At 33.1% G+C, this 25340-nt stretch overlaps 1 protein-coding gene across 1 annotated transcript; it reads right to left on the bottom strand.

Annotated features, from left to right (window-relative positions):
• Positions 1-1359: 1359 nt before the first annotated feature.
• Positions 1360-19933, bottom strand: LOC138140245 (fez family zinc finger protein erm-like). Its single transcript, XM_069061104.1, has 2 exons — positions 19677-19933; positions 1360-2691 (listed from the first exon to the last, which is right to left on the bottom strand). The coding sequence occupies exon 2, from the start codon at positions 2672-2674 to the stop codon at positions 1571-1573; it is 1104 nt and encodes a 367-aa protein (XP_068917205.1). The 5' UTR covers positions 2675-2691; positions 19677-19933; the 3' UTR covers positions 1360-1570.
• Between the last annotated feature and the right edge of the window lie 5407 nt (positions 19934-25340).

Below are 25340 nucleotides of genomic sequence, written 5' to 3'. Positions count from 1 at the left end.
TGGCCAATACTAACAGAATGCAGCTGCGGCGACTAGAGAGTATACAGAGCAATAGAGCGATTTCCCAAAAAAAAAAAACACCATCCTGAGTTTATTAATCTAGTACAGCGGAGAAATTGAGAAATAGACAGAATCGGACTCCGTATTACAACGAACGCCTCAACTTCGAAAACACCCTGTAGTATATGGAGCTTAAAAATGATGAAATTATACAAACTTTGCACCAAAGTGTAAGACATTTAGACATTTGCTCCCTCAGTCATTTTCTCCTCTGTCAAGCAGAAATATAATTTCGGAATATGTATTGATTTTTCGAATTTTGTTCTGAAAATTTGCCTGTAGGCATCTCATTACACCCAACTTATTCCTGTAACTTTTTTCGATACATGTACAACACAAACCCCATTTTCGGAATTTTATTTTAAAAAATGTCAAATTTGACGTTACTGGAAGTCACGTGAAAAGTTTTATTAGTCCTATTTTTAGTCTTCTGAGGAGTACTTTTTGTTAATAAAGGAAAAGTAAGCTAAATGAAGTTTCTCCAGTAGTTTTTAGATAGATAGTATATTTGTCTCAATTATAATTTTACTTCTTATGTATACAAGTAGCAGAGCTTGTTAAATGAAATGTTTTTTCTATTTGAATTTTTCAGAAAAAAAACGTTGCAAATCGATTCAAAATTTGGAATAAATGAGACTTCAAAATGTATACCCGCCTATGGGTAAGGGCGAAAATTTTCTGTTGTTATATAAACGGAGCCTTGTCAAAAAATTTACATTGTTATAGAAAAAACTAAATAATTAAGATTAAAATTCTCATGGTTATAAAAAAATACAGAGTAGTTAATCACAGGACTCGTTTGGTAAAAATTGGAGGGCAAAAAATCTTGGAAAACTTTTGGGAATTTTGTAAAATATTATAGAGTAAAGTTTCATAAATTGGAGAGTTCTTCCAGCTTCCACTGGTTAAAATTAACACACCTATTTCAGATACATTCTGTATAAAAACCTGACGAAGTGCTAAACCATTTTTTTTTTTTTAATTTGATATGTGCCAATATTTTTAAGAACTAAGTATTTATCTATAACTTTTTTTTATCATATCAGCTCAGTGGCACAGCATTTTAATATAATACTGTAATTTGAACATTCAAAAGAAAATCTGAAAAAAATGGTAATCTGTAGACTTTTTTATTCTAACTTGTCGCAAGCTAGATCTAACCCTCGATTGATCAATAAAATTGAAACTTCAGGACTGCATTGACCACAAATTTGGTACTTAAAATTACCTTTTCGTTGTATTTTTAAATGGCTTGAAAATAAAATACCAGTCATAAGTATTAAATAACATTTATTTGGGTAAGTTATATAGTACTAAATTACACATTTTTATACAATTTAGTCTAAGCAGTACATCTGTCACTAGAGAAGTGGTGTGACAAGACCCTCCTGCACATATTGCACATTAATAAAGAGATCATGAAAGAAGCGCAGTCAGAATTTCAGAATTGTGAAGACATATTTCTTACAATATACACAGGATCCTCGAAACTTGGATGTATTTAATATGGTCACAACAATTTCGAATAGACTGGAACAGGTGGCCGTAAAAATGGACTGATAAAATGATGTAAGTCTCTTTCATTGGGGTATACAGTAGACGGTGCCGCGTTTGTGACAAAATCCGCGTCGGAAGAAGCAGTGTTTTCGTGTAGCTTCCTCATGTGTTTTTTTAAGTCAAAATTTCGACAAAATCCCTTCCCGCAGACTCTACAAGTGAACGGTTTCTTGTCGTTGTGCGTGTGCATGTGGAATGTCAAGTTGTAGATTTGGTGGAAAGCCTTCGAACACACCGAACATTTGTACGCCTTTTCTCCGCTGTGGGTGAGCTTGTGGTTTTTGTAGTTTCCCTTTTGGTGGAAGCCTTTTCCGCAGTACTCGCAGACGAACGGTTTGTATCCTGCGTGGATCCGTGCGTGGGTGTTCAGAGTCGAGGAGCGATTGAAAGCTTTCCCGCAGGTATGACACTTGTGTGGTTTTTCCGACGTGTGAATGATTTTGTGACGACACAAGGTTGAAGCTTGTCGGAAACCCTTTCCGCAAATCTTACAAACGAAAGGTCTCGCTCCCGTGTGCACCGGCATGTGTCGTGTTAAGTTGTAGTGTGCGTTGAAGACTTTACCACACTCTCCACATTCGAAACTTTTTTGTTTCGTGGTGGTCGTCGAGTTGTTCACTAATGAGGATTTTGTTTCGGCAGTTCGTTTGCTCGAAGGACATGGCTTGTTAGTGTTAAACTGCATCGGTGCCGTGTGTATGCCGGTCGAGCTGTTGGAGGTGGCACTAGCTTCTGAAGCCGACGAATATACAGAGACTGAACCTAACATCAGTTGACTAGGGTGGTAATACACTAATGGGTACTGCTGCAGCAAGTCTTGAGACCGCAGCATATTCGGAACGTATTTCTTAAAAGCTGACTCTAAAGGGGTCGGATATGGCATATTTACAACTTTACTATTCCTCTCTTGTTCACAATGATTTGCTTGCTTTCGTAACGATCTGTTGTCGGGTTCCATTATTTTTGCTATTGAGAAATTTAAACTTCTGGAAGGGGGTGAAGTAGTACTGGAATCCGACGACTCCGGCTGAAGATGAGTCGAGCTTTCCGCGGCCATTGCTGTCTTCTCCTAACCTGCAACAAAAAATCACATTAATTTCCTACTCGATCGAACCTCGATACTTATAAATGTAAATAAACGTGTGCGTCTGTCGTAGACGATTTCGATGAATAAACCTCCCCATTGCATGAACTTCCGACTATTTTTCTTAGGTGTTGACTCTGACAGGGGATTGACACTGCACCCCGTGCTCAAAAACCGAAAACTATGAAACGTAAAGTTACTCAAGTAAAACCGACGTGCTGACGCCTCAAGCATTTTACTTGCGACTTGATTAGCTGATTAATACACAAAATGTAAATGAAAGCTGTTTTGCTTCTGGAAGATAAAAGTAAATAATTCCAGCCGAAGCAAATCCGAGAGTGAAGTGCTCGATTTGAATGTGACTTTATAATGCGACTAAGGATTAATCGTTAAGTCGGTGACTTCCCAATTTAAATAACGAATAGCTTCAAAGCTGGCAGAACTCGACAAAAAGTCCAAAAACAATTCATCAAAACAAAAGTGTTGCGTCGATTGGTGAAGTTGAACGAAATCTGTATATGTTTCCGAAAAGAGCTTTTTGACTAAACGACACGATGTTTGTTTGTTATTAAAATGGCGTCGTGTCGTTTTTTGTGTGCAACAGTCTTTAGACGAGTGGCACGTTTATTACGGTTGTAGGTGCCCTCAACCTCTAATAAAGCTCTTCGCCCTTACAATAGACACGAGCATCTGCGACGTCTTCCGGCAAACAACTTTTTCCGCTTTTTATTGTTGCGTCGAGGCGCGACACGAGTCTACAATAACTTCAAGGCGGATACGCGATATATGATCGTCTTACAACCACTTCCTTGCATCTGCATCTGATCACAGTCTGACAGTCTGACATTACTTATTCTATTTAGCTAACTCGGGACTGATCTCGACAAAATGATTCCGTCGTTCTGGGTGGGGAAACTGATCCGATTACCCTTACCTTTTTTTTTAAAGAAAATTGAAAGGTCTGCCGTTTGCGACAATGCGGATTGTCTCTGGTCATTTGAGGAAAGAGTAGCGGTTCTCGTTTATACCTTGGTTGGAATTGGAGGTTGGATTATCTGGAGGTCGAGTGGCGGTGACATCGGTTTATGGGTGGTGACATTTGGTCAATTAGTGCTTGGAGCGGTAACATTTCTCTGCGAGAAAACATCAATTAATAAAGCCATTTCCGATGCACCCCTGGAAAGGAATGAGGACTATAATCTGTTCGGAAATCGGTATTAGCAGCGTCGGGAGTCAGGAAGGTGGCTAATATACGCTCTCTATGATTGAAATGATCGTCGATCAGGTCTGTGGTCGAAGGGCATTCAATAAAAATCTCTCAGCGTGTCATCCGACGCAGCTTGACAATGACATCGCCAGATCGTGTTAGGACCAAATACCTCTCCTTGTTAATTGACCATGATTACTACCCTTCTCTCCCTTCGTACGCGACACACCCACCCTATAATAACCATTGTCACTTATAGCGATTACGTGGGGTAGCACAGATTGGTTTTCATTTATCATATTCGGATGCATTTATCGGATTCATGTTTGTGTATGTACAACATACATTTCATTGCGTGGATTTATACACAGAATTGACAGGGATGTCGAGAGATATTTAGTTTATTGATGTTAACATTGTTAATTTTTCATTTACCACTAAAACAATATATTTTTGTAATTTGCCTCCATTTTGATTCTCTAATAGACATATTAACGAACGCGACGTCATCATCTGCGATGTCATTATAGCCATTAATTCACAGAACATTTTACGAACATTTTTAGGTTGGCAAAGCTTGATAGGAATAATCTTGTCATGCCTATTAGTTTAAATTAGAAAATGTGTCAAGAACAGGAAGTGCCCAGTAGAAAAATTTGACCGTATTTTTAGTAATTTCACATATTTCAAGGGACGTACATGCAAAATTATCTTGATTATTTTCCATATTCGTGTTTTGTGACAGAATTTGGATAAAACAAAAGGCGACTAGATCAAATTTTTACTTTTAAAATTAAGGCATCACCAACCGCCACAAAAATCCCTAAATCGACTAAAGTAAACATTTTTGTTTAAAAACGGCTTAAAAAGGACAAATTATAAAAAATAGTATAAAAAGTGGTTTCACAAGACCTTGAAGCACTCATTCTTTAGCTAACTTACAATTTTAATAAACCTAGTTTAAAAACTCATCGTATTGTGTACAATTTGTAAAAAAAATTGCCAACTTAATTCAATTTTATGAACCTTGTTTAAAAAGATTTCATTCTCTCTAGCAATAAATTTAACGTTTCTTGATAAATTATGTAAATGTAACAAAAATAGATTTAAAAAAAACTGTTTTTAGAGTTTGATAATGTAATTGTATCCAATGAAAATGAAATGGGCAGAAATATTACAAATATTTTCTTGTGGATACAGAATGAAAAAACTGTCAACAAATTAGAACAGATGAGTGAATCGTTCGTTTGTTTAAAAATAAAAAAGTATTTTTGCCCATTATTTTGATTAATATAAAAAATATTCATTACTCAATTTATTTACTTTTTTAGATTCAACTAAAAAATGTGGGCATTCTGTTAAATATTTCGTGAGGTATTAATAACCCACATTCCATTTATTGTTTTAATAAATATCGTTTAACTAAGTTGAAAATGTAGTTGGAAGGTAATATAGGGGTAAGGCATAGCCTCAGTAAAATTTGAACTCACCAAAGTTCATACAAAGTTCAATTTGTTGAAAGTAAATAAAAAAGTACCCATACTTTCAATTCAACCGAGTTATGCGTTTCTGTTCTTTGATGTACATAGCTGCATTTTACCATTATCACAAACAATAGTAGGTTTAGGTAAGTGTTGGACCATCCTGTATACTACAGGGTTATTATAAATTATTGTAGTCGAAGCAGGTCATGCCCATGTTATGAAATTTTTGCCGCATTCATGTGAACTGTCAATTTTTGTCGCTGTCACTGTCATTTTTTAGGTGAAAAGTGCGATGATGAGAATTTTATTTATTTATTTTAAATTAACGATTGAATCCAAAAAATAAATATTGACTTGTTTTGCTATCAATTCTAAAAATATTGAGTTGTTTTGCACCCAATTTAACTCCTGTGTGTGAATGGTGTGTATTCACTTATTCACAACCATAAATTTTACATTCAGTTTTTACGCCAACTTGGACTACAATCATTTATAATATCCCCGTATTATACAGTACCGGTTTCAGAATCAATTCGCTCCTAGGCAATATTTTCATGCGACCCAGTACACAATAAGATGATTAGTAGGTACCTACCCAATAAAAAATCACTTTTAATTTTTTCCTTCGATTTTATTCACACACGAGAAACAAGATGCGTCCACATCCGTTCAAAGTTCTATTCTATTTGACATTTCGACTGCTCTTTGCTTCTTACATTTTCAAACCTTTTTTAAAAACACATGTTTCTAAGTTTTACTTGAAAAGAAAAGCCGGAAACGCCTACGGTCATAAATCTAGCCCCTAATTCATGATAGTACAGCACAAGTGTTTCACCTAACTGACCGGTTGCAGCGGGCCTTCGTTGGTGTTCTGCCAAGGACCCGGCGTTTCCGAAGAAAATTGATTGATTGATTGCTTAATTTTTTTTTAAGCAACGCGGACGCCCCCTTTCTTCTGGCGCCCCTAGGCCTATGATGTCTAGTGGCAAAATCGGCACTGCTATTATATCGGGTGTGAACGCACCATTCGTGTAAAAACAAAAACGTAAGATTTAACCAGCTGATTCGCTATCGGTAATCCGTAGTGCGTTCACAATCGACTCTTCAACGCCAACTTTGAGGTGAAATGAAAAAAAAAACACCGGATACAAGTTTTATAAGACTGTATTGTCGCACGAGTTGTTTGAAGAATCACGAGCGTAACGAGGAAAGCTACAAAGGAACGGGTACAACAATATGTCCTATAAAACGACTATAATATACAGGGTGGAAACTTTAACTGGAATAAAATTCATAACTTGGAAATAGGCAATTTTTGTAAAAAATCCCGAAACAGGTCGATTTTTATTTTTCCTTGCCCACATTTTGACGCATATGGTTTTCGCATATCTGCTCCCGGAAGTGCGCAACCACCGCCATTTTTTTTTCAAATGGAAGGGTATATTAAGTGACACCTCGTTTGAAAGACCACTTCGCAAGGAATACAACGCACTATTTGTTCCATAGATATTTTCAAAGTCTACGTGCTAAAAAATAAAAAAATAATAAAATCAGCCAAATCACCGGAAATGTTACAAAACCTAAGAGATGCATGTTACTATCGATTTGTAATTTGCCAAGAGAGAAACGGTGCGCATTTTGAACATTTGTTGCATTAAATAGTGTTGTTAATAGTGTTATAGAATTGGTTTTTATTTTTTAGCACGTAGGCTTTGAAAATATTCAAGAAACAAATAGTGCGTTGTATTCCTTACAAATTGGCCTTTCAAACGAGGTGTCACTTGATAAACCCTTACGTTTGAAAAAAAAAAGTTGGGGGTTGTTAGGCACTTCCGGGAGCAGATATACAAAAACCATATGCGTCAAAATGTGGGCAAGGAAAAATAAAAATTGACCTGTTTCGGTATTTTTTGCAAAAATCACCTATTTCCAAGTTATGAATTTTATTCCAGTTAAAGTTTCCACCCTGTATGTACCTACTATTATTTCTATCTTGCATTTATTATGTATTTTAAATTTTGCAAAAAAATTAATACTTATAGGGATTTTTGAGGTAGTTGATAATACTATCATACACTATTTTTTCGATTTTGCACCTTTTAGGTAAGTAATTTTTAAGTGAAAATTAACAATTTTCAAATTTGTGGAATTTTGTCGTGGTTGGCAACAAATGTCATATTGCTTGAAAGATTCAAATTTCAATTTTTATTAACAAATAAAAAATGACAATTTTCTATGTAGGTACGCCGCCACAAATACGTAGGACTGGTCCAACTGCGCAAGACACGTCTAATGTAACGATTAAGGTTTACAACAATAATTGTACCTACATTTCACGAAAACAACTTAAATCAAAATTCGTTTTGTTTTGGCGTCATGGCAAGATCAGGAATGCCAACTTTGAAAAAGTAAATTGCACTAGTTTGTTTCAAAAGGCAAATTTCTATTACAGCACCCAAAATGGGTTTTGTAATAGCTTTCATGCAGACGCAAAGTAGAAAAAAATGTTTTGTATATCACTGAATATTTATATAGAATATAATAAAAAAAAACAGATAAGAGGCGGCTATGGAAAATAAAATTTCTGAAAACGTGTGGCGTAACTGAATAAACTCTGTCACTCATCAACTTTGACATTTAGATGAATTTTATTGTTTTCACTCAAGAACACAAACTATTCGTGACGGAAGCCTATTTGAAATGGGAACTAAGAAAATTGTGATTGGATTTATAACATTGTTTGGTGGAGTTTCCGTAAAACTGTCATCACCGCTGTTAGTATGATTGAGGCTACGTTGTGTCGCACCTTTTCAGATTTTTTTTCCACAGACGCTTCTTATCTCATTTTTTAATATACTTTACATTTACTACTTTGTAATTTGTGATTTAACATCGCAGCTTTCTTATCCGCCCCTATCACTAAATGCAACAAGAACATTTTGGATTATTTTTCCAATATCAGTTTTAATTTCGGTTTTTTCAACGAAACAAATTAATTCCGCATAAAAATATTTGAAGGTATAATTCTTTCTTGAAAAGTACATCACAGCTCTGTTAGATTTTTTGGAAAATTGGAAACCTCCCTATGGAAGTGATTCTAGAGTCGGAATCAGCAAACTCGGCGGACTTTTTAATTAATAAATTCTGCATCTTGCATTAATTAATCCGACGCGAAAAACCGTCGAGTGGGTGCAAGTTTGTTCAATTGATTAACGTTGGTTTTGGAGGTGACGTTAAAGAGCGGATCGATTGGTTTGTCGGAAAGAGAGAATTGCGCAATAAAAAAGCAGCTGGGAAAGATTGAGCGCGATTTAAAATGACAAAGTAAGGCTGCAGTCGGCAGTAATTACGACATATGTCAGAAAATCTAAGAAAACCGCAGGGGAGAGATCCTGCGGTACACAATGAATAATTGTGAACTACAAATTACGGTGCAGCAGACCCCCAGAACGTTTACTACGACTCTGACTCTGATCACTCTCCAACGATTCGTGCTAGTTCCTGTCACCCCGCCTGCCATTGTTAAGGGCATGTCAACATTTCAACACCGGGAAACAACGATTCCACCCCTCTGCAGTCCGCACACCACTTCTCTTGCAAAATCCGTCTCTTTTAAGAAGCGAACAGATTTGCGAAATGATGTTTGTCTCAACCATCTCATAATCATAAAGCATATCCATATTCTTCACGATAAATCTCCGACAAAGGATCTGAATTATACCTCTCGTATCATAATACCCAGTCGATGAAAAAGCAAATTAGAACGAGCCCAGCAATCGTAACCGATTTTTAACATCACATTACATATTTGTTTCTGCCATTAAACTAAAATCGTATTTGCTTAAACTTAGCAATTTTTGCTACGTTTTGACAACCAATATTTGTTCATTGGATGACAGCAAATGTAATTTGCCAGAGCTATCACGTCCATTGTTATGTCATTACAAACATACATACATACAAAATATTTTTAAAATGACGAATGGAAAAAACTAGACGTTCGGTTGTAATTTTTGTGGTTTGGCGAACTTTTTAAAACAGTTCCTGAGTTAATTGGGGGATTATGAGATAACCGGTGTGGTTAGATTCGCTGATAAGACATTATTTACATGAAACTTTGTAATTTAGGTTTGGCGATTTAGCATACGTCCAAAGTGGTTGTTCCCAGCACGTGCGATCATGTTTGATATTAAAGAGCGACATGTGACCTATGCACACCCTCTTTAATTCAAAAGTTCTAGCCTTTTCGAGTCTTTATATTGCTCTAACATCCGGGCACGTGTGCAATGTTCAGAGGTGTACCGCTGTGGAATCACATTTCCGACGTACACCGGAAAACAAAAAATACGATATGTAGAGTACTTGCTAATTATTTCATACAAAGCCTGCAGAATTTGCACCGGGCCCAACAAAATAAAAATGGTCATGATTTTATCACAAAAACTAACAAGACCGGTTAAATATGTAACATATTTTCGCAAATCTTTTTAATATTTTTTCATTGTCAACGAGTACAGTAGTAAAAAATGACAAAATACTCGAGATTACGGTACTCGTTATTTCGTATATCTTGTTTTTGCATAAATTGATGAGGGGTGAAAATGAGACGAATAAATCAATTGGTTTTTGGGTTGCTATACATTTATTAGGACGCGCCCTCTCGAACCAAATTAGTTTATTTAGAAATGTGTGTTTCAGGCTGGCTATTTCAATAATGTGAAAACAATCCCTTTACAATACTTGCACAATGCGCAAACCAACCTTGTTTCTCTGTCAGCCATAACCGGTCATTTATCCTTTGATTGATGATTTAGTGGCCGTAAAATTTCGCATCGGAATCCATAAATCCATGTAAATTATTATTTGTACGTTCGGGACATTTTCAGTGAGTGGTGCATCCCTAAGAACGCATTTTCGAGTGGGTTCGATTTTTGAAAAATATGGCGAACAATTCGGTTGTCCTTTACAAAAAGATAGGGAACAATTGAGCACACGCAAGTCCGACGGTAAAACCAAGATAAAATATTCATGTCCGGCAGGGCGGCAGTCAAACCATCACGAGCTGGCCATCGAGGCTCGCATTTATCTTGGAGATAGAAGCGACCTGACAGTCCAGTAAGTCGGTGTTCACCTAGACGCCGCTACGCCCCGATACGGCCTAAATCACGCAATAAACACACCAGATTTATCACCTTTCACATGACTTGCTTAATCGGAATGAACTATCTCAACCCCCGGGGATTATTCAAAATATCCACCGAGCAATTGCTCACCGTTTTTATTTTAAATTTTGATCAATCGATGACCACTTTTTAACTTGGGGAAATATTTAGACCTGTAAAGGGCAAAATCACGGTTTACGAGACTACCGACCAGATAATGTCCACATTATAAATTAAAATTCATCATTTCACAAACATGTTTTCGGTTTTAGTAGCAAAATCTGATCTATAGTCGGGTCGCCGAACAGATATAATAAATAAACCGTGTCCTAGTACAGTTTATCCAGTGACAGATTGTTGCGAGACAAGTTACTATTCATGTCCTTCCACGTCATCCAAAAAAAAAAGTATCACGCGAAAATTCAATGTCATTAAATTACAAAAATCACGAATCAAAGATGACATTAATTTAAATCTATTCAATGCAAAAAATAACGTGGTATAACGAAAATTCGTGGGATTTACAATAGAAATGACATGGCAATTCGTTACATCATGCGACAAAATTGGAAAATGAAAAAGCAAATCATTCAAATCTAATAGTCAATGTAAATGTTTGTTAAAAGTAAATAATATAATTAATCAACTTAAGTATGTACATAACATTTTTGTTTTAATTATGTTAATTATTATATTGATTTACAATACAAAAATTTCCGATAATAATGCGGAATCTGGAAAAGTGCCCCGAATGCTTGCAGCGTTTCCACGTTGAATGGGAAGGGAAATCCTCTCAAAAAGGAATGTCTTTGATTTTGTATCGCTTGATTTGTTAAAAATGTTGTTAACATAATTAAATACTGTCGCTGACATACAATAAAACGAAATATGTATGTATAAATGAATGTTTTTCACACAACAGGGCGGATTATAGAGATTTAAAAAAAAAGGAAGCAGGTCAGTTCTTCGTGCTTATTATTGCGTTTTCTAAGGATCCTTCTTGTTTTGGTATTATTTAAAAAATGTTGAATTAATCTTCGGAAATGCCATACCAGCGATTAACTAGCACCTTGAGATTGGTTTACTCACATATCTGAGAAACCCAAAGGTACGACAGCAAAAATTACGTAACGGCAGTCTTCATTTCGTTTTGACCACGACTCACTTTGATTTTTTCGATTTTTTTTTTTTGATAATTTATATCACAAAACAGTCTTCACCAGTAACTAACCTCAACTAACTAGATGAAGTACCTAATAAAATAAAATTATTTTATTCTCTATCTATTCGGCAACCCAACTATAAGTAGGAGTAAGAAATTCTTGCAACCACAACCGTCATAATTCGAAGAAATTAATAAAAAATAATAATATGGAAAAACATTGACATAAATTTAAGTTTTTTTACATATGTAATTTGTTTACATTGTGAACATAAAGTACGGAACAAAATTCATGTGAAAATCACTCGGACACGTCGATTTTATTTAAAAAAATTCCATCCTGTGACTCTCAATTTTTTAAATGACAACCCCCACTTTTTTCTTCTCTTTCTGATAGACTTTCATACCTACTGCCTAAATGATGAATGAAAAAAATTGGTATGTTACATAACATTTTTTTTAGAAAATGACAAATTTTACTTCAAAAATTTAATTTAATTTTTAATGTAAATTGTTTTTTTGTATGGGTTAATTTAAAATAGAAGATTTATTTTAAAAGACCAAACAATTTGGAAGATTTACTGCAGAGAATTCGCCCTGAAATGGAACAAATATGCCCTGACATTATTGAGCGCAGTGTACAAAGTGTCGGTGAGTGCCAAATGGTTAGCGAGGGACAATTTCAATATTTACATTAAATTTTATTGTTAACCTTAAATGTTTGTTTGTTTTTGTTTTAGGTTAATTAAAATTTTTGAAGTAAAATTTATTATTATTATACGCTGCCCCACAGACGAATCCAATTACGGGGCAGGAAACTTTACGGCGTTTAGCAATCACCTGAAAATATCGTTATTGTCTTGCGACTCATTATACTTAGGTAATAAGTGCAAAGGTGAAAACTTCAAAACATTCGTTCTGGGTATAGATATGTAAAAAGTTCTCGACTGGCGAGTTCCTTTGTTAGGCACATGAAGAGAAATGTGACTTAGCAAGTCATGAGTATGACAGTTAATTTTGTCAAAATTTGTCATTTTCTCAAAAAAATTGTCATGGAAGGTACCAATTTTTTTCATTCATCGTTTAGGAAGGTCTTTCAGAAATAGAAGAAAAAAAATGCAATTTTGATTTTGTTATTTTGACAGCCACATTATCAACATTAAAAAAATTAAAATAGCTTACTCTGGTATAAAACAAAAATGAATGTATTATAGAAGATAAGTCTGCCAACCTTATTTTTTATCTAGTGGATAATAATGAACTCGACTTTAGTTGTTAGGATGATTAATTCATTAGACATACTTTCATATTACCCGGTTATTATCCATGATTTATCCATTTTTTTATTTGATATTGCAAATTTGTTAAAATGTAAAGTTAAAAATTTGCAAAACGAACTGAGCTGATTTTAAAAACGTGAAACAAAAAAACATAACCTAAATTCATTTTGTTATTTAATTTGACGTTAGTAAATATACTCTAGAGAAAAAGTTTAATAGAGATCAAGTGCAGTTAGAACAAATATCATGCTCAAAATTTTATTTTGACAGTCCACGATTTTTTAAAATTTGCTTTAGTTATTTCGATCTCTACCAAGAAAACCCCAAAAGATTCAAAGTTTTTACTGAAATATAAAAGGCATTATTGTTTGAATCATTTGAATTTTGACGGACGCCTAAGAAAATTTCAGATAATACTCGTATTAAAACAAATAATAATAGTACCTACTCAAGTATTTTAAAGACGTTTTAACCCGAGTGTAAACTGTAAATTTCTTTCGGATAATCTTGGGCAAAAGTGGATTGAAGGGTGAGGAAGTAAGACTAAATTAAGGAAGGAAAACAAATTAAAAATTGTATAGGGCGAATGCGACCGAGGGGAAACGGAAATGGCATAGCAATGCCTACATGATCGTCCGCTTAAAGTCGATCCGAATGGTTAAAAGGTAAATGCAGAGTAAATATTTAACATAGATAATTACAGCCGCGCCTAAGAGGCGTGCCGAACGGCAGAATACGTGGGGCGGCGAAAAAGAGGCGGTGTGGCGGCGGCGTCTCTGGGGGTTGCCTTCCTGCAACGGTTCAATTCGCCATCAGCTTGATAACGGATACCCCTCTTCATATAGGCATTCACTATGCCAATTATACTCCCAGATGGCTTCACCGCAAATTTCTGTTTTATTGTTTCATCCAGATGGAAATAAATCTAAGCAAACACCTTTGTTTTCCGCTAATACATCTTTTTTGCGCTCGCTCCAACCGTTCCACAATTCACCACCGCCGCACAACGAATTAACCTTTACCCGTTAAATAAAATTTCACTTGACACTTCAAAAACACATCAAAAATTTATGCTACACAGACCGAAACGTATCTGTCACTAACAATATAATCTGCTCGCATTTATTCTTATGTTTTCATTCTTCTGTTGCAATTGACACTACCAGTCGACCAATGGATAAACGTACTTATCATGCATGCACAACCATTTCTATCTAGGTGTGATGTCATACCACTCCACTTGAAAAAAAAAATAGACAGATTTTGATCAACCAAAATGAATTTCATTTTCACAACGATTACTTTACGGCCTTTTAATAATCTTTTTGACATTCTGCACGTAATTGTATGGTGTATAAATACATTATAGTCTTGATAAGTACTCACTTAATTTTAATGCCCTTGTTATAGAACACACGTATACCTTACCTAAAATGTTGTTATCGCCACCCTCATCCTCGCGTGCTACCCACTTTATTAGCAACAGACTGGTGGGAAAATGTGTTTTCATTAGTGGCCAATTTATATAACTAATTGTTTAAACATGAAATACATAATTGCGCAATTAATATTCATCCTGTCCACTAAAGTTAGCACTTGATACTTTAGAAAAAATGAAAAATACCATTATTACGTAAAATTCTTATTCCAATTTTTGTAGTGACTGTACGTAAATAAAAATAGATGAATTTTGCAGAGGGTTTCGAGAGCGTGGACGGAAATGGGATAATACTTATAATGGGGTTAAATCAGCTGAATACCGTGCTAGGGGTTCATATACGGTATTCACTAAACTTACCCTTTACGATAAATACTTAATAACGTCATTACTCAATTAAAATGTATGTTTCAAAGCTGTCCAATTTAACCGATAAATTTAACAAGCCACGAAGTGGAAAAATGAAGTTACAGCCTAAACCAATTATCATCTCATTTGTTTTTTAAGTAGATAAAGGAAGCGCACGTAACTGATATAAACTGGTTTAAATATATGTACGTTAATTCAAAAATTCGAATTCGCACTGATCTGTTGTATTTTATGTAATTTAATAATAATAAAATCTATATTAATAACAAAATTTTTGTTACAACAATGAAAATAATACCACAACATAATGTCCTGTATACCAACATCTGGACATGAAAATGCAGCGTGTTTGAGTTTTTGTTTGCCTTTTAAACAAAAGATTATTGAGTATTGTATAAGCATTGCCAATATAAATATTGATTGATTCTGAAACGTCTAAGTGCTGAAGTACTTGAGTTATGGCAGGGTTTAAACATGAAAAGACCGTACCCTACCAAGCTTTTGTTTTTGAAATGTATGAGAACTCTTAAGCAAGTTCTCATTCCTCCAACAGAAAAGAAATGCCCTCATTAATGTCTGTTTGACAAAATATTTATTTTCTAGAATTCTTTACAGTTACCATTTAATACGAACGTTACAACTAAGATTGAACAAAATATAAGATTACGTTATTTCTTTCTAATTTAGATTTTTACAATTTTTTCAGTTGTAGACATAGCGATTGAAATAACAAAATTTATCAAAATTTTGTTCCACCAACAGTTACCAGTGGGTATGTATGTAAAATTGACTTTTTAAAGGTTTTCCATACCTTTCTTTTAACAAGATAGACAAACTGCTGAAACTTCAGATCATCTCTTATTTTAATCGTAATATAATTTAATTAATTAACGAACAGTTTCAAGAGATTTGTGTCTAAATACAGCTCTCTAGGTTATTTTCTAAGCAATTTTTAAATTAGTGTTGATACATTCGTGAAATGAATTAAAACTTGATTTGCCCCATTTTCTTTTAAATTGTGAAATAACATTCAATTTTGTAATATGTACTTTTATCCAATTGAAGTAAAATTGTTTAGTAATATTTAATCACGTATGTCCCTCTAATAATAAATGTTTTACTGAATCATTACGACATTATTTTTATTTACGTTTTTAATATCTATACATACCTAGGTTTATATTAATTGTAAGATATAATTATAATAATTTTCACTAAGTATTTTATTACAAGCTGTAGTTTTTCAAATACAGGTGACCTAGAACTAGCGGATCAAATACCTATTGTAGATGATTTGTGGGTGTTAATTTTGTTTCAGTTAATTTATAGGAGTAAATAATTTTTAATTTGCAGACTATTAAAACTAACCGATAAGTTAGTGTATTTAATATTTTAACAGTTAATAAATAGTTAGGTACTAGGCAACAAGTGTGCAATAAGAAATGTTAGAGGCATTGATAATTCGTCTGGGCCACTGTCAATTTGACGTTAATGAATTAACACTTGTCAATCAAAATCTATATACCTACCGTTCATTCAATTTTTGTGAATTTTTATAGAAATGTTTCTTAATTTTGTATTTTTCCTTTGAAAATATGTATGCTGATCGAAAGCAATCCAGTAAGAAACCCTTTTTGCGAATGTCAGATCTTTATCACTGTCAGATCAGAAGTAGACAAACAACATTATCATTTCTTTAAAAAGTTGCCATTATTAAATGTCGCCTAGTAACATTTCTTGCAAATATAAGTAATATAACTTAATGTACCTAACTCAGCCGACTCGCTACTGGTCAATTTTAATCATACATACAGGCTGCCCCAAAAATGGCGTACTAACGGTGCACTACGGTGAAGAAGAGATTACAGTAAACGTCAGAAAAATGTTAAAAAAATTCTATTGGACTTATTTGTTGATTTGGCGGTTTTTGAAAGTGGCACTTAACAGGTCAATTATTTTGAAATATATGTATGAAATTGTCATGACAGCTACGTCTAATCGTTCATATTATCACAAAGTACAAGATCACTCACTACCAATATCTAGTCCTGCATAATAGAGAATTTAGAAGCTTTGGAAATCGGAAAAAATATTTTAAATCCACTGCGGTAACATTGCAAGGTAATGATGTATGAATATATCTTTGTTTACATTGTATTATCGTTAATAATGATAATAAAAATAATTAATTTTTTTTGTCGGAAATATTTTTTCCATATTTTTTTCATGTACATTTAAACATCCTCGAAAAGGTAGTAAGTGGTTTGTACGCCAATTTTGGGATACCTGTATATATGTAATTTTAAAAACTACTTGGTCCTGGAAATAATTTCAAACGAATTTAATATCCGCGAACCATCCCAATTCTGCCCTAAAAATTTGGTTTGTTAGTTCTGGGCCACCCTATATTTCTTTAAAGCTATGTAGATTAAGTAATAAGGATATTTTGGAAAGTTTCGGTATAATTATGTTGTGATAAAAGTAGACTTTTAGTTCATACTCACTCTAAAATTCTAATCTTCTAATCTAATCTAATTTTTGATTGAAAGGAATATTATCTATAAACACACACAAAAATACAAAATGATTCTTATAAAAATGGCAATTATTTAAAAAATCTGAAAATACTTTTAAATATTGTTTATTATTACATATTTAAAAAAGGAATTTTTGTTTCAAATTTACTCGTAGGTATTTCAGATTAAAAAAAAAATAAATCAATTTTTTGGTAACCGATAAAACATAAAATTAATTTTAAAAAAATTATTAGCGTCGTCATTTTACGTAAGAAAATAATTTATATTTACAAGTAACAAAAATGTACCTTTTTATTTTTTAAGACTTGAGAAGTTACAAGTACCTATTTGGTATTAGGTAAATATTTTACAAAAATTTGTAGGTAGATACATGTTTTGGAAAGATATAAACCATGTTGCGGATAGGTATGTTTAGTTCGGTTTCTAAGGTCTGACAAAACATTTTGTATTAGATTCTCAACCTATACCTACGCATCTTAATTTACCTATTACGAGTATGTCATCCTACCTATTATACACATACGTAAGCAAAAAAATATGGCTATACATACAATCTTTAAAAAAAAAATTGCTCACTTAGGTACATAAAAAGGATCCTATTTAAACTGAAATTGGTCATTTTAAAAATTTTTCTTTATTTGTAAATCAAAATATGTAATCAAATACATAGGATAGGCATAGGTACATATTTGTATTTTAAATTACCTAAATCTAATATGTAGTTGTATATGTTATTTCTTCAACGGCACTTTTATTGTATCTACAAGTTCACAAAAATGGCAGACTTGTGTCAAATATTGTTTTTGATTTTGACTTGAGAATTATTTCTTAAAATACTATAGATAACATTTACCTATGCTAAAGTAAAACGTTGACTTTTCTCTGAACATGTACCTAAATATTTGTAGTTTACTTATTTGAATTGAAAGAATCAAAATTCGGAAGCAGTCTCTTTATCTGCATACAGGGTTGCGATTATGTATGGAACCGGTTCGGTTCTGCTAAAATAGTTTAAGCTAGAACCCTAGAATTTTAAACAGACTTGAACTCATTGAAAACTACTTTTCAAATGTTTTAAAATATTTTTTTATCCATAAGTTTTCAAAATACAAAGCCAACTTTATCTTTTTTAAATTGGAACATGGGTAAAATGGGACATCCTTAAAAAGCTTATTTTTTAAAGAATTAAATGATATATGTAATAAGTTTGGTGATTTCTTCCAGAGAATCTTAGAAAAAAAAAAACTTTTAATAAATTTGAAACATACCAATTGTTCAAATATTAATTGAAACATTTTATTAAATTTTCGTTGCTTTGTTTAGTTTTGTCATTTTAGTTTCATTGAAAAATGTGAAACGATATCAAATTTTAAGAGCACAAAACTTAGAAAACAATTACTGTATAATACCTAATTGAATGATAAAGTTTCAAATATCAAAAATTTAGTACTCTCAATTAGATATTTCAATGAGAAATGAAATAATCGAACTGCGACATTCTCTACTGCCATAGGTTTGGTTTTCTCTAATTTTCGACGGATTTTAAATGCTGCTTCATGTTTTCATTTTATTTTAATTAAGTTTTAATTTTGTTCTAAGATTCTGCCCAACAAATCACTAAACCTTTGACATCTAAAAAAATAAGCTTTTTAATGATGCCCCATTTAACCCATTCCCATTTAAAAAATCAAGTTGGCTTTGTATTTTGAAAACTTATGGATATTTTTTTTTGTGTCTTTAATTTGATAAGTAGCTTTTAATGAGTCCTAAATGCATTTAAAATTTCAGGGTTCTAGGGTAATTTTAGCAGAACGGAGCCGGTTCCATAGGTACCTACCTACGAGTATAAAATACAAATCTATTATTTTTCGATTGAATCACTCCATAGATACATAGGTAGGTATTATATTATAAGATGTACTTAAACTACAAAAATATATTTCCGCAATATTGTAAAAAATTATATGCGTTCAGTAATTTATGGAGATTACAATATGTCACAGGTGGTAGAAAACCTATAATAGATTTTTTAAACAAACGAACCAATTTTTATTAACGTGTCTTTAAAAAAAAACATTATTTAGTTAAGTGACATTTTTCCAACTTGTAGAGTGAAAATTTTTGACAATTTTTGGGCCACATTGTATATACCGGGCACTGATTATTTCATTTGCACGTTTTCTTTATGTTGCGCGTCTTTACAGCATACAAATTTGTAGTTTACATGAGCGAAATTATCACTTTTTCATCGCTTGTAAGTACGAGTACATATATTATTAACTAAGCATTTACATAGTTGAGAAGAATTTTTATGAAAAATGCATTGTATGACTTACCTAATGTAATTTGTGCAATAAGTAGATCAGTAACAGCAATTGATCTTATCACTAAGACTGCGGTAAGTCAAACAGGACACTATAATAATCATTTTAACTAGGAATTCATCACTTTTTGAAATCACGATTGCAGAAATATCAGGATGGTGTTGTGTATCTTTGGCCGTTCGTTCGTTTTTAGCAGTCACTCGTGTCCGTTATGTTGGGGCATCAAAAGGCAATCTGTAGGCTGGAAACTGATGTCTGGTTGAACTTTGGCCTGGTAGTTTTGGGAAAAGCGCAAACAACAGACTGATGGTGGCAACATTAGGTGAGCAGGGCCATTTGCATAATTAGGAGGCCACGGCAGAGGACGAGCAAAAGAGGCTGTAGGATCATTGGATTGGCCAATAAGGATGTATCTGGCTGGAAGCGGCCAATGAGGACGATGCTTTCAAGGATTGACTCGTCCTAAACCCTCCCATAGACTCCCCTGGGACCTCTTCAAAAGCGACAGCTGTGCTTGCGCTTGCTCTGTTCTCGGTTGGATGTCACTTCTTCACCTGGCGTTTCACTCACGACGGCCATACAGATTATACAGAACCAACTACAGATAACTTGCAGAGCCTTTTGTTGCTATCGACACGGGTGTGAAATCATTACCGGAGAAGGCTTTGTCTCCAGACCCGAAACGTAATTATCAACGATCGACGTTATTTCCACCTTACGACAGCGTTTCAATTTAGATCATATCCAAAAATTATCTCCTACATAATTACATTACCGAGTCCGAGTAATTGAATTGTACTGAAATTTTAATTATATTTACTATAAGTTAAATAAAATCATTTAAAATAAATCTCTCACCAATAGATGGCACTTTTCATATTACTTAGTCATCCTTTACCTACGTATATATAAAAATGCTCGTATCTAAAATAGGAAAATAATCACGCATTCAATAATCACAATTTTTATTGATATTTTAATCTACATAAGATACAAATGGTTCTAAGTTTATCTTGCTTAATGAATAAATGAACTTAATACATTTCTCATACCTACTTAGTTATTTTGTTTAAATAATATAACAGGTAAATACATTTTTCACGTGTTTTTTAGTATTTTAGGTAGGTATTGAGTTGTATTTTAGTAACAGTACATGGTAGTTTTTTATTAATGTCATCGGAAACCGACTTATCGCGAATCAGGCGATTCAAAATCAAATAAATTCCTTTTTGAGAGGATTTCCCTTGCCATTCAACGTGGAAACGCTGCAAGCATTCGGGGCACTTTTCCAGATTCCGCATTATTATCGGAAATTTTTGCATTGTAAATCAAAAATGTTATGTAGGTAATTAGTGTTTTAGTAGTTTGGTTATTTAGTTAGTATGTAGTTTGGTTCTTTTTTTCCAATTTTAAGGTAAATGTTTATTGTAATTGACTGATTTTTGCATTAATTCATCTCCTTTATGTTGCATTTATGATTTTCAAGACATATTTACAATAAACTATTGCAGTTGTCGTGCTATTATTACATCGTTTTTGGTTTAAAATTTTAAGTATGTACTCCAAAAATTATTTAATTTTATGTTGACAATGTAATTTTTCCATTAGCACTACGACTTGAAATTTACGACAGCCGTTAAGAAAATTTGCCACTCCAGAAAATTAAAACTATTGATTTAAATTTCTTGCATATTGGTGTAAAATTACCTGTAGGGGTATATATGTATACCTTTGTTTTCTATACACTTGGTAAAAGTCCACTATTAATTGTGTAGTTTTACATGGTGTAAGTTTATTTGTTGTGGTGCGATTTCTAACAAAAATACGCTAATTGTGATATTGATATTATACAAATATGTGCTCTTACTGCTGTTTCCCAACCTTCCTGTTCGATCTAGTTTATCGATCGAGGGGTGAGCTTTTGCTAAATAACTTTTATCTGCTGCTGTAGACATTATCATCATTTTAAGCTATGTACATTAGTGTTTTTTATTCGTGTGTTTATTTATTTGTTTTTCACCTTGATAGAGTCGCAAGCTTTTAATATTCCAGATAGCACAAAATTCCAACAAACTTTTCAGTGTCTAAAATGCAAATATGGATTTTTTACCGTATAAGACAGTATAATTGTCATCAGTATTATCGTGTTTATTAACATTTTGATAATTTTTCAGAATATGGAAATAATAAAAGTTTTAAGTCATATGTAGGTACCTACATATGTAAAAAATATGTAAAAATTATTTCTGTCGCTTTAAGTGACAATAAAAAATTAATTACTATTCTAGAATTCGGTAAATACTGTTTTACCGCGAACTAAAAAAATATATAGAGGGTGGACCATCGTATACCATATTTTCAGTAAACCATATTTCTAATCATCCTAGAAATTCGACTTTGCGGTCAGTAATAAACTACACTGAAAATACTACAACATAATTTTTTTATTTTTTCAAACAGACGCTCCAAATGTCGTCAGGACGCTGAAATATGAAAGATTAAAATTACATAGGACTTAATTTTTTTTATCGACTCCCTGGATTGAAAATGCCAGGACTCAATTCTGATATTAAAAATTATGAAGGAGTCATTGATTTCAATTAAGTAACTGACTTAATAATTTTTAGTAGATACCAAACTGTGAGTAATTTATTACGACGACCCTCAATGAGTCATAATTCTTGATTGACAATGGTCGCATACCGCAAACAACCAGCTGTAAATCAAAACTGGCGGTACGGTCCTGGATTTGTAAGGTGCCGACGACCCTTGTAAATCTAACTTTACCACAGTTTGATGATTTCCGTCATTTTAAAATATGTACTACCATAAAAATGCTACTACTTTGTTCGTAGATATTAAATGTTGATTTATTCAGTTATTATCCTAATTTAAATGCCAACTTTTGTATAATCAAAATCTACATTGTCCTGTAGGTGAGGATGTAAGAAAAAAATACGGATTGCTTTATTACTTTGATAACACTTATTTTATTTTATAAAAAATGGTTCGGCCATTTCGTACATCAGAAATTGAAGATTGTGCCTTCCAAATTTCATTTTTTTTTTGACAATTAAAAAAGGGTTTGATCGCAAATAGGTATGCTATACGATGGTCCACCCTGTATACATAGGTACATACATACATATAACATGTGTTCAATTGAAAAGTTCATCAAGTTGGCATTGATCTTTATCGCTATCTTTGTCTAACCAACTTAATTTACAATGTTGTTGTCTTTTAAAAAATAAAGTCAAAGCCAACTTGATGAACATTTCAATTGAACACTTGTTACCTAATTCATTTGGTAACCACGCTGTGTTTAGCTTCATGTCAGCAAGGGAAAAAAACAAACAACGTTATTAATACAGGGTCATTATAATTTATAAATGATTGTCCCATCGCAGTAGGCGTTGGTGATGTAGTTGAATGTGCCGTAAGCCTCATAACATGCGACTAGTATGCCCCATTGGTGGCGCTACCGGCGGTAGTGGAAATCTGTCTACTAGTTTGTCTAACGTTGCAAGGCTGGCGGTACATTCAAAATTTGTATGGGTTTTCAGCGCCAATTGCGATGGGGCAATCATTTATAATGACCCTATATAAAGAGTGTTTTTTCAAATTTGGCGTCGAAGTTGACGTGGAAGAGTCGATTGCGAATGAACCACTCGACACTGATTTTTCAAATTACAGATTAAAAACACGCAAAAAGTGAGGTTAGATTTAAACAGCTGATCAGAGTTGTTGTAATTCGGTGGTGCGTTCACAATCGACTCTTCAACGCCTACTACGAGGTGAAATAAAAAAAAAAAAACACCCGATATAATTTATACACATTTAAATTTTTGAAATAAAAATGTATAGATAGGTAATACCTACATACTAGATACTAATCATGTACACTTCTGTGCAATAAAATTAAGCACAGCAAATATTTTATAGTTTCAACGGGACATGACGAAATTCCTAGCAACAAAAATATGTATGTTTTTTTAGGAATGTCAAAATGCCGCGTAATTTTGTTTTATCAATTACCATAGATCCGTATTATACAACTAAAATACTGTGAAAATTAGTCATGAGACGTGTGCTTAGTTTTATTGCACAGATGTGTACATTTATTTTACCTAGGTACAATTATTAATACATCCACATTCTTGCTGCTTAATCTTATATTCATATTTATAAATTTTACATCTTTTACATGTCACAATTTAATAGATGTTAAAATGTAACACGTTATAGATATGTGTCTCCGTATAAAATCAATTAATTTTATAGAAATGGCTGCATTTTAATATTTTAACACCCATACTCTAATTCCCTTAAAAAAATTCCCTTAGAAAAATGTACCTGTTTTTATGTTTTTTCCCTTGTTTTTATGATGTTATATTTTCGAATAATTTCGCAAACTACCATTTGCACAATATTATTCCACAAGGTTTAGGAAACATTCGCTTGAATGTCAAGGACCACTTATAAATTAATAACAAAAGATAATATTTCTTCAGGTAGGATTTTTAGGTATTATCAAGAAATTAAAGCGAGGGAAATTGTCGCATAGCAGAGTCTTAAGATCTTATGCAAATTAATAAGTATCCAAATCTCATTGTTAAATTAATAAATTTCATATTTTCATAGCTCACAGGTTTGTAGCGTAAACAAATAAAACAAAACTTATAAAAATGAATTCTGTTTGTTATTAATACAGTGAGCGAAGTAATAAAATAGAGATTTATAAACGAATATGTATGTATTAAGAAAAAAGTTATGTAGGAAGTTAGATGTGCTTCAGACTAAATAAAAGAAAAACAATTTTGAAGAGTAGTTGAATCGATAACAAGGTAGTCAGATGAAAGAGATTTCGTGCAAATTGCTAAATGTATTTTATTCAGCAAACGAATTCTCGATTCCCCTTTGAAGAGGTCGGTGTATGTGTTTTAGTATATCCTTTTATTCGTGTTTAATCAAAGTTTGTGACTTTGCGTCACGCAACCCAACACCAGAAGCGCGCATACCAGATGTGAAAACGTACTAAGATCTTATCAAAATCATGGATCATGGATCAACGAACATGGATCTACGAATACGACCTAGCACAGTTGCTCTTCCTTTGATTAACGTCAACTTAAAACGACGAAGCTAAAAGCACCGCCAAAGGGTCGGGGAGCGACGATAACGAATACACCGTCGACACCATTCACCAAAGCATTAAGTTTCAATGCAAAATTAAATTCACGTCAGCTAGTTAATGAAATTCATCTTAGAATAATATCGTCTTCATCTTTTCCAGAAAAAACCTTTTTATTTATCCGCCGTCCTTATCTAATTCAAAGACATAACTGATGTCTAAATAATTAAAGTAAGGTGTGAATAAGGCACAAAATCTTGTTATATACCTACCTTGCTTTTTGTGCTAGGTGCTACACAACATAAAAATATCTCTAGAAAATAAAGACACATCAAATACAAATATGTTAATGTTTTAAACAAATTATACTTAATCTGAGGGAATTAAATCGTTAAGAAATTTTTGATTCACAGTAAATTAAATACAGCCACACATAATACTTAACCGCTAATACGTGTATTGTGGGTTGCGGCAAAATTTCTGTCAGACCAAAATAACATTTTTAAAACTAGTTTCATTTTTAATTACATAAACAGATCATTTTA

This window comes from Tenebrio molitor, chromosome X (assembly GCF_963966145.1).
Source record: "Tenebrio molitor chromosome X, icTenMoli1.1, whole genome shotgun sequence".
In the NCBI taxonomy this organism is placed as follows: Eukaryota; Metazoa; Arthropoda; class Insecta; order Coleoptera; family Tenebrionidae; genus Tenebrio; species Tenebrio molitor.
This window is presented reverse-complemented; position numbering and strand designations above follow the sequence as displayed.